A 12351-nucleotide genomic window follows, 5' to 3' on the forward strand; every position below is an offset into this window, starting at 1 on the left:
GTTTTGACCATGGCAGACCAACACGGCTACCTATCTGTAAGGTATATAAAGATGTCAAAGGATCTTCACAACTCATCTGCCCTCCTTTGTTTTTTGGAAGTTTCTTCTGCCTATGTTTTAGCAAGTATGCCCATGTAAGTGTGGTCAAAATACTGAACTGGTGGAAACCAGTTCAAAACATGGGATGAGGAAGTCTGTTTTAAGGTACATTTGAAGTCACACAGAATTTGTATCCTATTAGAATACTAAGACCTCCTCTATATATCTTTAAGTTCGGCAGTACATCTAAAGAAATCTGTGGTTTATACCTGAAATCTATTTCTTTACAGTTTAAGTGTTGGGTGTCTCAACAGCTTTCAGAGAGGTAGTTTGTGGTAAGTTTGAACTGTATTCTCCTCCCTGCCAAGCTTATATTTTAACTAGACTTACCTGAACAGGGTAAAATATAGCCTGGAGTGTGGGAAGAGTCTCTGTGAAGAAGTGATCCCAGAGTTCAGATAGTATGTCAATGCGATTCTCTTCTAAGCAAACAGAGGGTGGGGTGAAGAAAAAGAACCTTGTTTTAGAACTTGGTCTCTGATATTCAGCTATACTCTACCCAAAGCAAGCCATCCAACTATTGACTAATTCTCTGTAAAGGCAGACAAGTGTTGGTAACTGTAGCTCAGTTTATGTTTCCACCTCTTCCAAGATATTGTGTCCTCCATGTTGTGGTAAGATCACATAAACTGCCTCCCTGTTGTGGGGCGGGACCGTTTGGATAGCCACAACACCCCATTGATTGCTCCTTGGCTGCTGGGGTAGAAATTTGGCCTGTTGGGTCATCTATTGGCTACTGGGGGGCTATTTAAGCTGTTGCACGTTGCTGGGAGCTTTCTCTTTCCTACAATGTGCATCGAATCACCCTCCTACCCTCCCTATACTTAGGGCTGTTCTTTGGCCTTGCTTTGCCTGTCTAGGAGTTGTCTGTTTTGGAGCAGGGGCCCGGTAGGAATTTTGCCACAGGCTGATTGGCTGTTGCCATTTGGTTTTTGCCTAGCGTGTAGCAAATTGTCACAACTTTGTAAGGTTGGTGGGTTAGGCATTGGTTCAATGTTTTGTGGAGAGAAAGTGGTTGGCTGTGCCTGCCCCTCCATCGCTGCTGCTAGAGAATTCTGTTGCAGGAATCCAGGGGTTCACCTTGCTTTTGTCCTAACCCTGGCAAGGAGCTAGGGCCATGCCAGAGCCCCTGGGAGCATCTGGGGTGAGCTGAGAGATCAAAGCCAGCTTCTCACTCCCCCAGGATGCTTTCCCTTACTGACATATCATGGTGCCCAGTGTCAGTCCTGTTCCTGCCACCATGCAGGTTCAGGTGGTCTGGAACTAATGCCTAAGGAACCACTCACATGCTGCAATCAATAAAGTTGTGGACAAAATTTAATGCCAAAAACCTTAAACTAAATTTTGTGTCTATTGTGTCTTTATTTGGGGGTGGTTTTGGGGGTCTTCACACACAAAAAGGGGGGAAATGCTAGCCTCGGTCCAGAAATAACCAGTGTACCACACTGCCTTTGGCAAAGGTGATATGAAGCTTTTAAAACAAGGTTTATCCTTTTTGTAAAAAGCAAAGAATGAAAGAAAAACCTTGCAAATCTCTTTAGGAGCGGGACCTTAATGCCCAAAGTCATGCAAAATCTAGTTAGCCTTCAACTAAAACCATGAACACATTATGGGAAAGAGGGGGCAAATGTAACAGCCAAATGTTTAATTTAAGGAACTGACCTCCTTGTTGTTGATTTCAGGGCATGAATATTTGGGTGCTCCCTTAAATCCTACTAAGTCCTATGTTCTGTAACTGCAGAACCACTCAGTACCCGTGGAATATAGTAAGCTATATCGTCATTATAGTGGGCTGTATCTACTCAGGGTAAAAACCATTGGTGTAAATCCAAATTTGCATTGAACATTGATACTGGTACCCATCTGGACCTGATTTTGTTTTTCGTGGGATGTAAACATGAATGTGCATCTCCAACTATTTTCTGATGTTGGCGCAGCAGCTTTCACAAAAATACTACTTTCAGCCACAACTGAAGTTGGCACACAGCACAGATGCATATGTATGGAGATTCCCCTGCAGAAATGTGTCCTTCTCACTATTGTTATCCTATCAGCATGGTGTATTTCAAAGGGGCAGGGAAGGCATCTTCATGTCACACAGAGCAAGCAAGATCAAATGCCTACTATCTGATTAACCAAGTAGCTCTCATCTTCACCACCGATGTCATAACTCCTGTGGTCACCAGGTTTTCAAACATTTTTCAGTTCACATGCCCAAGCCAAAGCAAAGGAGCATCTACGTGATCTTTGGTATAACCATGGAAAATAAGCATCGCTCATTTCCCCCTGCCAAAAAATAAGTTTCAGCAGCCACAAACTGGCACTGTTTGCATTCCACATAAATGTGAGTGATTCAGAAACTCACCACCCAGAAGCTGCCAAAATGAGCTTTTCTTTCCAATCTGGAACTATTAGTTTTAAGCTGCTGGATGTTCTCAGAGGCCAGAGGGCAGTACAAGCAGATAGATGTATGTCCTGGCTTAACCCACATATGGACATGGTTTCCAAAGGGACTGTGTGACTTACACTGCAGACCTCAAACTGAGTACTGTAGATCTGAATATTGCAATGTTACAGCCAAATTCCCACCTAATATAGCTCAGGCTCACTTCCCAATAAGAGTGCTTAGAGTTGCAGCCTGAGCAACCTATGGCCCACTGTTTTTCAACATAAAGTTTTACTGCTTTCAAAATTAAACTTCAGGTTGTGAAATTTTTCCCATGGAGGAAGCCAGCATTCTCCAGGACTAGACCAGCTGGAATTAAGTTTACAAGTTGAATTTTAGCAGCAAACAGCATATCAAACTCTGGAGCTGCTGTATCACACCCAATCTGCCTGCTGATTACTTGCTAGGAGCAGGTTCAGTCCACTAAAAAATAAAAATCAACAGAAGGAATCACAGCATAAGAGCTGCAAACGGTTATTTGAGGAGCTCCTTTCTTCCTTTACTTTTGCAAGTTTGGGTACAGTCAGATCCAAGTGATAAGAAACTAGACGAGAGAGCCATACATGATAAAGCAGGCCCATAATTGAATCTCCCTTGTTTACCTATGACAAGTCACAATTGCCTCCTTGTAACCAAAACTAGAAGGGAATAGTTTCTTATTTTTCTCTTTTTGGGACATCAGGGAATGACATACATGTGTACAGGCAAGCTAATAAACCTTTTTTGTGGCCTAGTAAAAAATTATGAGCTTATTGCATGTCTGTGAAAAAGCGATATACCATGACCACTGGAAGCCTTCCCAGATCTTCCTGGTTTTGACAGTCACACACTGCCCATCTGAATCATAGGATATGAACAGAGAAATCCAGAATCCACAGCCTCCTGCTAGCAGCCCTTTGCAGAGCAGCAGGACCGCCATCGCTTCCACAGTCCAGCAAATCACAGTAGTGACAGCGCAAAGGGGGAGAGAGCAGAATGATCTGGAATGATCACTGGCCCAATGACCAGGCACCAATAACATCATGTGAGCAGATGTTGGGCAGGCTCAGCCCCTCCCCACCCTCAGGATGCCCTTTTTAAGGATCTCTTCCTCAGCTTGCTCAGCTGCCTGCACATTCAGTGGATGGAAGGAGGAGGCTGGTGCCAATGGAGAGATGCTTGCTTTACTGTGACAGAGGGAAGTCAGCTCAGCCAGAAAGCCTCCGCTTAACCCAAATGCTCCCTGACAGCCTAGCACAAGGGATTGTTCTGTTAATTGTTCTGCTAAGATGTGAGAAATATCTTGCCACGGTACTGCCGGCTAGAAATCCAGAAGTCACAAGATTCACCTTACCACTACTTATCTATTTTATAGAATTTCTGTACTGCCCTTCATCCAAGGATCACAGGGTGGTTTACCATATAAAAACAGAAAATTACTCAACATAGTAACGAACAAAAACAATAACACACAGAGTTGAAAAGGTCCTGGCCGCTGAATTCTGTAGCAGCTAAAGTTCCTAAGCCACTTTCAGAGGCAACCCCATGTATACCATATTGCTAGATGTTAGCAAGACAATAAGGACAAAGAGAAGTGGGTCCATGAACAAGTGCTATATGTAGCAATTCCCACTTTATAAGTGATTATTTGTATTAGCTTTTTTTCTTTTAGGAAGAGAAAGTTACTTCCTCTGTGCTCCAATTAAATTTCTACTCTGTGCTATCATCAGGGCTCAGTTTCTTGCTTGTACAGAACAGGACCTTATAATATTTAGTCATGTGACTCACAGGTGTTGGTTTTTCCACAAAACCGCCTAAGTGACCCAAGCCTGAAAAGATAACTCACAGGGCTTTTAGGGAACCCAGAGCCCTCTCCTGAAGTGCAGCAGCCCCTCTATACTTGCCTTCACAAAGTTTAACCTTCTCCTCCATGAACAGCAAGCCCTTCGAAAGGAGCTGGTTCTACCAAAAAGAGAAGAGAAACAGACTGAACATACATGTGATGATTTCCATTTTTAAGAATGCTATTTATAGTGGATTCACCCAGCCAGGCGGCAATATGCTTTCAACCCAGTACGCTCTCGGTCATCCAGTTCTGTATTAATGGCAAAGCACACACTTGCAGTAATACCTATTTCATATAACTAAGCTGCCAAATGGTGTAGTAATTATCACTCAAAAACCACTGCCAGGAAATCTGCCCTTAGCCTATTCTTTCATACGATTATTCAGAAGCAGGGTAGGCATTACAGTTCAATTCAGTCGTGCTTTCTTTTTCAACTTGCCAACAAACCCATAAGTAGTACCACGATAGTTAAATTCAGTTAAACTGGGTTAGAATGTGCATGCAATGCTAATAACCACAACTCCGCAACTGAGAAATCCATTCTGTGCATTTATCAAGTTCCTGAGAATAATGAATGAAAGGACATGCTCTGCCTTCAATGTGAGCTTACTTGCAATTTAATGAACACACCACGACCAGAAATATGGAGTAGAGAATATCCCTTACATCAGTAGCACACCATGCATACCTTGAAGGTCCCATACTATAACCGCATCTCTTGTTAAAGTCAACAGCCTCCACCAAATTCTGCAATTAGAAAACTAATACAATAGGCCAATCTCTTTGGAGCGGCAAGAGACAGTCTCAGGAAATTAACCGTTTGTCTAAAATTAAAAAGAAAGCACATTGTTATGACTACCCAGCTAGTCTTCCACTATGTCAGGAATTAGGAGTACAATACAATTTTTACTCTGCATATGACATCTTCAGTGTATATGTAGTACTTTATGGAATAAGCTGCTGCATAAAACCAGCAACCTCAAGCTGGGTAGTGAAGAGAGGAAAGAAAAGCAAAAATTAAAGGAGAACAATGTTTTTATCTCATGAATGTGGCAGAAATCCATTGCCTATCCTTTTGCCTTTCCTGATCATCTGACAATCAGCTTAACTTGGTGACCCCCCATCATCTACTGTTATGAGCTGATAATAAAAACTTCCTTTTATCTGCTTTCTGAGTAAGTTAGCCAGTTGTTTAATTATCTATATTTAACCCTTTGTTAAAGTTGCGAATGAAGACTAAAGCTTCAAAGGACTGGTTTCCTCAAGTTTGGAAAAAAATAAAACAGACTCAAACAGGAGCAGAGCACATGCAAACCTGGCATGGTTTGCACATAATGCTAATCTAAACCATGGCTTAGGTTAGCACAACACAGAACGACTGGGAAGGAGCAAAACAGACATATACTCTTCTCTAGAAGCCTGTCTATTTGCTCATTCACCCTAAGCAATTACTTTGCTTAGCACTGCATATAAACAAGGACACAGTGAGTAATGGATGTGACACCCTGCTTCTAAATTTACTGGCAGGTTATTCTTTCTAACTTTCAGGTTCATACATAGTCTGTTGACATCCATCTGTCTCAGAAGACAATGGAGGACTGTACCTTTGGGGATGAAGTCAAACTCAAACCGCCTGGGCGTGTAGGTTCTGCAGTAGTGCAATGATCCCTCAAACAGGAATGGCTTCACTCCTTTGCTCTGAGTGTACATGCATCCATTCATTGTGGTTTCATGATTACTCATATATTCCAATTATTAATGGGTAATCTATATGCAAGCAGGGACGTGGGTGGCGCTGGGGGTTAAACCTCAGAGCCTAAGGCTTGCCAATCAGAAGATTGGCGGTTCGAGTCCCCGCGACGGGGTGAGCTCCCATTGTTCGGTCCCCGCTTCTGCCAACCTAGCAGTTCAAAAGCACGTCAAAGTGCAAGTAGATAAGTAGGTACTGCTCTGGCGGGAAGGTAAACGGCATTTCCATGCGCTGCTCTGGTTCGCCAGAAGCGGCTTAGTCATGCTAGCCATATGACCCGGAAGCTGTACGCCAGCTCCCTTGGCCAATAAAGCGAGATGAGCGCCGCAACCCCAGAGTCATCTACAACTGGACCCAATGGTCAGGGGTCCCTTTACCTTTATATGCAAGCCAATATATTGGGGGAGGGGTAGTGAACAAAACAGATTTGTCAGTTAATATTCCAAAGTTGTTGGGTTGTGCTTTTTTTAAATCAAGGAGGAACAGTCACATCTGACTACGTAAACAACCACTTCCCTGTATTTTTACAAAAAGCCAAAGGAGAGGAATGGAGCCAGGAAAGTGAAAAAAATCACACAGACATTCTGAATGTTTAGCATTGGTGGGGAAGCAGATATTCTCATTTTGACAAATCATAAATTCGTTTGCAATGCCTTACTTTCAAAAGTGCTATATTTATTTTGTGGAACTAGAAAGATTATGCCACCCTAATTAAAGGATTTAGGATTAAAGTAAGACATTCTCAGAGACACTATACACTTAAAATAAATCAGGGTCTGTTTGTTTTTCTTGCTACATGGAGTTCTCTGTCTCCTTTTAATGGCAGGGCATTCCTTAGAAATAGGTGCTTAGAATTAGTTAAGAAATTGCCAGTAACAAACAATGCTGTAATAGTTTTGTTTTTGTTTTTTTAATTTATTCTGTTTTTTGAACTGCCGTTCCCCTCAAAGAAGCCCAGTGCAGCAAGAAAGAAGATATTGTTGTGTTTTCCAGAATAGGAAGACAAATACCCATTATTCATGCCATTTCACATGTCCCATGGAAAAATGATTTGGCACCCCCAAAAGGTCTCAGGTACTCAATGTAATGGAAAGTTTCTTGAATGAAAATGCAAGGTTGAGGTGAAGCAACAGGAAAAGGCTCAGCTGGCAGAGACACTTTAAGCTAGGCCAAGGTGGATGATGGCAAAATTAGGCAAAACTCTCTCCAAATCTTTTCTTTAGAAATCAAGTTTCTGAGGGAACCTTGCCCACCACTCAGGTCACATCAGGAATGCTAATTTATTATGCTTTCCATTTCCTCAGGACTTCTTTCTCCATACACACTGGCCATATATACACAACAGTCAGTGGTCTAGCTGAATAACATGTCCTGCTCTGAACTCAGAATGGTGGAAAATATGCTTTCATTCTACCACCTACATCTCCAAGGAAAATCCAGGACAGATTTAACTCAATATAGAAACATCTAACCTGCATTCACATGCAGTTATAGAAGGTCAGTAACACAGATCCAATTAAGGCACAGGAAAGACATATTGCACAACCTGTCAATCCTCCAGCCAATAAGAGTTCTCAACAATTAAGTAAAGATGTGTAGAAGTGGCACGTTTCAGCCTGCTGACCTAGAAGAAAGGATGGAAGGAAAAACAGATATGCCCTCTACAACTGACAAGGGTCAACTGGCTCATCTGCCTTGCATTAGGAGGAAAATGATGAGGGGGGTTGATCTTCTGTCATCTCAGCTACAATAGCACATGAGTTTTGGGCTATCCTGCTTCTGAAATAGTCCACTCCTGTAATGCTGCATAGAAGCAACATTATATGCTACAGTCAATACCTACTGAATCTTGTCGGTGTTGTTTTTCTACCTAGTCCACACACTGCACCAACTGCACCCATCCCTTAATTGCACTAATTGCCCAACCTCTATGCTCCTGGAAATTGCTTTTTCATTCCAAAAATAAAAGCTCAATGCAGATTGATTCTATTTTACCCCCTAGCCCACCAAACAGTGTGGCCATTTGAAAACTGATGAAGGCAGCTCCAGCAATGTGGCATATCCACATCTGACCAATGACACTGCAGATGGACATATACCAAGATTGTGATTACCACTTCCCTCTTCCTTCACCCGGGGCAGGTGTGGGGAGGAAAAGGTGTAATTGGCTAATCTAATTAAGGGATGGGTTTTCAAACATCTCAACTAACCACACTCATCCTTGTGGAGAGCAGGATCTGGAACCAAACCTTGATTAAAAGCAGCACACTGAGGAAAAGCATGCACAATTGTGTCTTGATAAAAAAAACTACCTTTTCTCACCACAAATGGACAAATGTGTACATAGCCATAATCACCGCTTGAAATTTCAGATCTTCCCCACAGCTCTGCAAACGTCCCTCCTGCAGGTTTGTGAAAGCACAGAAAATATCTGAGGCGCCACATGGCAAGTGGCTGCACTCAAACACATCTCCCACACGAAACGGTTCCCATTCAATCTGATGCACTAATGCAGCAATTTTGTAATCTACATTTGTAATTTTAACAGACCCAGACTCAAAGGCATTCTAACTTTGATGGTGGAATGAGGTGTGCATATAGAACAAACCTCTGGCATTAAAGTGAATGGCAAAGTCTCACATTTGCCCCGCATGTACATCGTCTCTATGCACCTCGTTTCACTGCTGAAGTGAATGAGGAAGCAGCTGTGGCTTTGTTGTGCACATGTGGACACAGTTTATGCTTGCAGTTAAATACAAGGTCAGGAGAGAGATGTTTATTTATTTGGCAATTTACATCCTGCTTGTTAGGAGGAGAACAATTTACTGTTGGTATGATGACTCTATAGATGCGCTAACTGAAGTGGATTTATATGATTTTCTATTCAATGTATGTTATCTTTACATTGTACATTGTCTTTGCGATTAACTGTATACACAGATTAATAAAAGCCTAACCGGTGATAAGAATGGCAAATAATATGCATGCTTGTGCTGTGCACTATTAGATCAGGGTTGAAGAATGTCAGACTCAAGGCAGAATGCAACCCTCCACACCTCTCTAGCTGATCCCTGGGACTCTCCCCCAACCACCCCCAGTCTTCCTAGGCCACACCCCTCAGCAGCCTAGCTCACACATTCTGAGTGCTTTTCCTGCTGACTGGAATGTGCCCTTTCTTCTAGAAAAATGGGGCTGGTACTCACCATGAAGCTCTTAAAGTAAGCGCCACATTTTTAACCAGTTATTTCGTTCTAGAAAACAAAAGGTACTGCTACTGCGTACCCTTGAGCACCCCTGGGGAGTAAGCACTGCCTTTAACTTTGATAATGGCTTTTATGTGAGTGGATGGAGGTTAGAAAGGAGCGTATAGAAAAACCAGTGTGCTGTACAAAAGGTAAAATTCACATTCATTGCTTCACTCACTTTTGCCAATGTCAACTTTTAGATTTGTTGATTGGTCTCCTTTCAGTTAATTCTCAAGAAACGACATTGCAAAAGAATTCAAGAGTATCTTCCTGGAGCTTTTCTACAAAGGAATTTTATTCTTGAGCAATTAACCAAACTTTCAAAAGTACCAGAGATTATACATTTTTTCTACCCTCTTCTGCTGTAGATGTTCCTCAATCCTCATTCCTAAATGCTGACACATTTAAACACACACACACACACACACACACACACACACACACATTTCCCATAGTACAATAGCTCTTTCTGTTGTTATTTTTAAAAGTTACATCTGTTGCAGATCAAGTGTTCCTGTAGAACAGTGTTTATGCTTTGTGTCAGTCTTGGTCAGGTGTGAGGAACCCTCCCATCAGCCCTAGCAGGCATGGTCAATAGCCAGGGATGATGGTAGTCCTATTTCAGCTTCCCCCTGACTTGATTCCCCCAAATCAGTGGCAGTTTGTTGAGGTATATACATGTATTATTCGAGCAGAAATTCATTCTCCAGCTTCTCCACTACCTCTGGAAGTCTGGTCTGAATAAGAGTTCAGTGCATATATGCAGCCTTCTACAGCATGCAATAATCTATTCTCCTGGACACTGATCCATCACTAGAAGAATACATCTAGAAGCATAGACAATTTTTATTAAGTACTCCCTCCTTCTAAGATCAGAACAGGGATGATAGAGTACTCACACAATGCAGATAGGAATAGTGTTTCAATCTGTCTGGCTCTCCATAGCTCATCCCTCAAGTGCTTTCTCCTGTCATCAAACATTGCGTCCTATAGACTTTCAGACCAACTCAATTCAGACACAATAGCAGTCCATGGCTTGTTGTTATGAGCACAAGCCACGATTCTTCAACTATAGTATCCTGACTTGTGAGCCAACTACGGTTTGACACTAACAAAACAGAAAGCTTGCATTCTGATCCCCAGGAATATGGAAGGAAGAGAGTAACGACTGCACAACCCCAGGGTTTGTGTTGGTTTATACTTGTAACCACAAACCAGATATTGTCTGGGGTTAAGAGATAAACTATGGCAGGAGAGGGAATGTCAGGGTCCAGGTGCCTGATGTGGCCCTTCAGACCTATATGGCCCTAACCAACCCCATCCACTGACCCTGCTCTGCCTCAGGTGCTTTTGCCTGACTGAAACTAGACCTTGAACTGTGCTGCCTTTTGTGTGCCTAGAGAGATGTTTCAGTCCATCTGGCTCTCCATAGATGGACAGTGGAGAGGAGTGGCCCCATGAAAACCTATTGACGTTTACATGGCTAGAATGTAGCCTACAGTACAAAGGTAAGGCTCACCTCTATTACTGCATCCTTTTTTGACTCTGGTCCTACCTGCCATGGTCACACAGCCCCCAAATGCTGCTAAAAATATAAATGAGGCCCTTGTGTTGAAAATAGTTCCCAACTTTAAACTTTGGTTATTACGAGAGCTAAATGGGTTGAAATCCCATACAGTTAGAGATTATTATTATAATTTTACATTGGATCAATGCCCCATCTCCAATCCTGAACTGACAGGGGGGGGGGGCTTTTTCAAAAGAGCCAAGAGAAAATCCATGCTTTTAGGTGTTTTTTGAGATGCTGAGGGAAGCATTGAGATCACTATTCACTTAACAAAAGCTACTAGTCACCATTGGAAGAAAAACTTGCGTAGCTTCCCTCAATTCCCATTTTCATTTCTAACACAGAAGCATGCCAGAACCAAACAGTCAACAGAAGTGCTTTTAACTCAAATCCTTTTCAATTAATCCACTAAAGCTTTCATTGATTAATCTACCATGATGAAGCTCGCTTGCCTTGAGGATTGCCATTGCAAATTTGTACTACAAAATGGCATGCAATAAAATATCTACAGGAAACGATCACATCCAGTTATTTTTATAGTGCTGGCACACATACAGGCCGTTTTGGCAAGTTCGGATTTTTTTATAGCTTTTCTTTCCTCTCTTTTTGACCGGGAGAGAAATACGGCACAATGAAATCATGTTGCTATGAGAAGCCTTGTCTCAACGGAGCTACTGGTGACATTATGATGGCTGCAGGAAGCATGTGTGCTACCACTATGCAGCAAACATTTCAACATAAAATAGGCGTACTCAAGCATCTTTAGACATCCATATTGGGTTTCTGAGAAATCCACTTGGCCCAGATCTTCCTGATGCATGTACACGGCTGTTTAAAAAATGCATATATTGCTCCCATGCATCACATTTTTACTGAAGATGGCATTGGTGAAACCTCATTTCCTTCAACAATTGTAATAATGTGCAGCACAGTGTGTGACTGTGAAACCAGGAGCAACAAGCATCTCTTTGGATTCAATTACTTTACACTTGCATAAAGGGCAACAGAACTCAGTGAAATTCTTTGCATGCTTACTGTGTTCAGTGCGGCTTATTCCCTAGTGTGTTTAAGACTGTATCGTAAGGTTTGTTACTCACATGATAAACCCATGGTTTGGAGAATCGGGAATGGGCACCAGGGAGACTAAGGTCTATGCACTCGCTTCTTTCCTTATCCACAAACCAGGATGACCCACTAGGATCAAACCATAGTTTGGGAAATTTGTTGCATTGAGACATTAACGGCTAACTATGATTTGCTGGTAACCAGAAGCAGAAGCTTCTAATCTCCTCTCCTACACACAAGAAGGGCCAAAAGCCTGTGGTTAGGAGCTGTTCATCCCTGAATCCCTGGACTGAACCAATGTGAACTGCAGGTGAAAGCCCCCAACTTGTGCTTAAAGGTGATCCACCTGCTATA

The 12351-nt window shown here is 42.3% G+C and overlaps 1 protein-coding gene across 7 annotated transcripts in view; it reads right to left on the reverse strand.

Moving 5' to 3' along the window:
• Nucleotides 1-12351, reverse strand: part of PRR5L (proline rich 5 like) — a 67683-nt gene that overhangs the window by 25730 nt on the left and 29602 nt on the right. For all 7 annotated transcript variants that reach the window (XM_081835885.1, XM_081835884.1, XM_081835887.1 and 4 more), the window contains exons 5-6: nucleotides 4429-4486; nucleotides 430-521 (exon numbers count right to left, since the gene is read on the reverse strand). In XM_081835885.1, the coding sequence (XP_081692011.1) occupies nucleotides 430-521; nucleotides 4429-4486 (150 nt within the window). The remainder of the gene's footprint in view (nucleotides 1-429; nucleotides 522-4428; nucleotides 4487-12351) is intronic.

Source organism: Podarcis erhardii (genome assembly GCF_964252035.2).
Source record: "Podarcis erhardii genome assembly, chromosome: 1".
Taxonomy (NCBI): domain Eukaryota; kingdom Metazoa; phylum Chordata; class Lepidosauria; order Squamata; family Lacertidae; genus Podarcis; species Podarcis erhardii.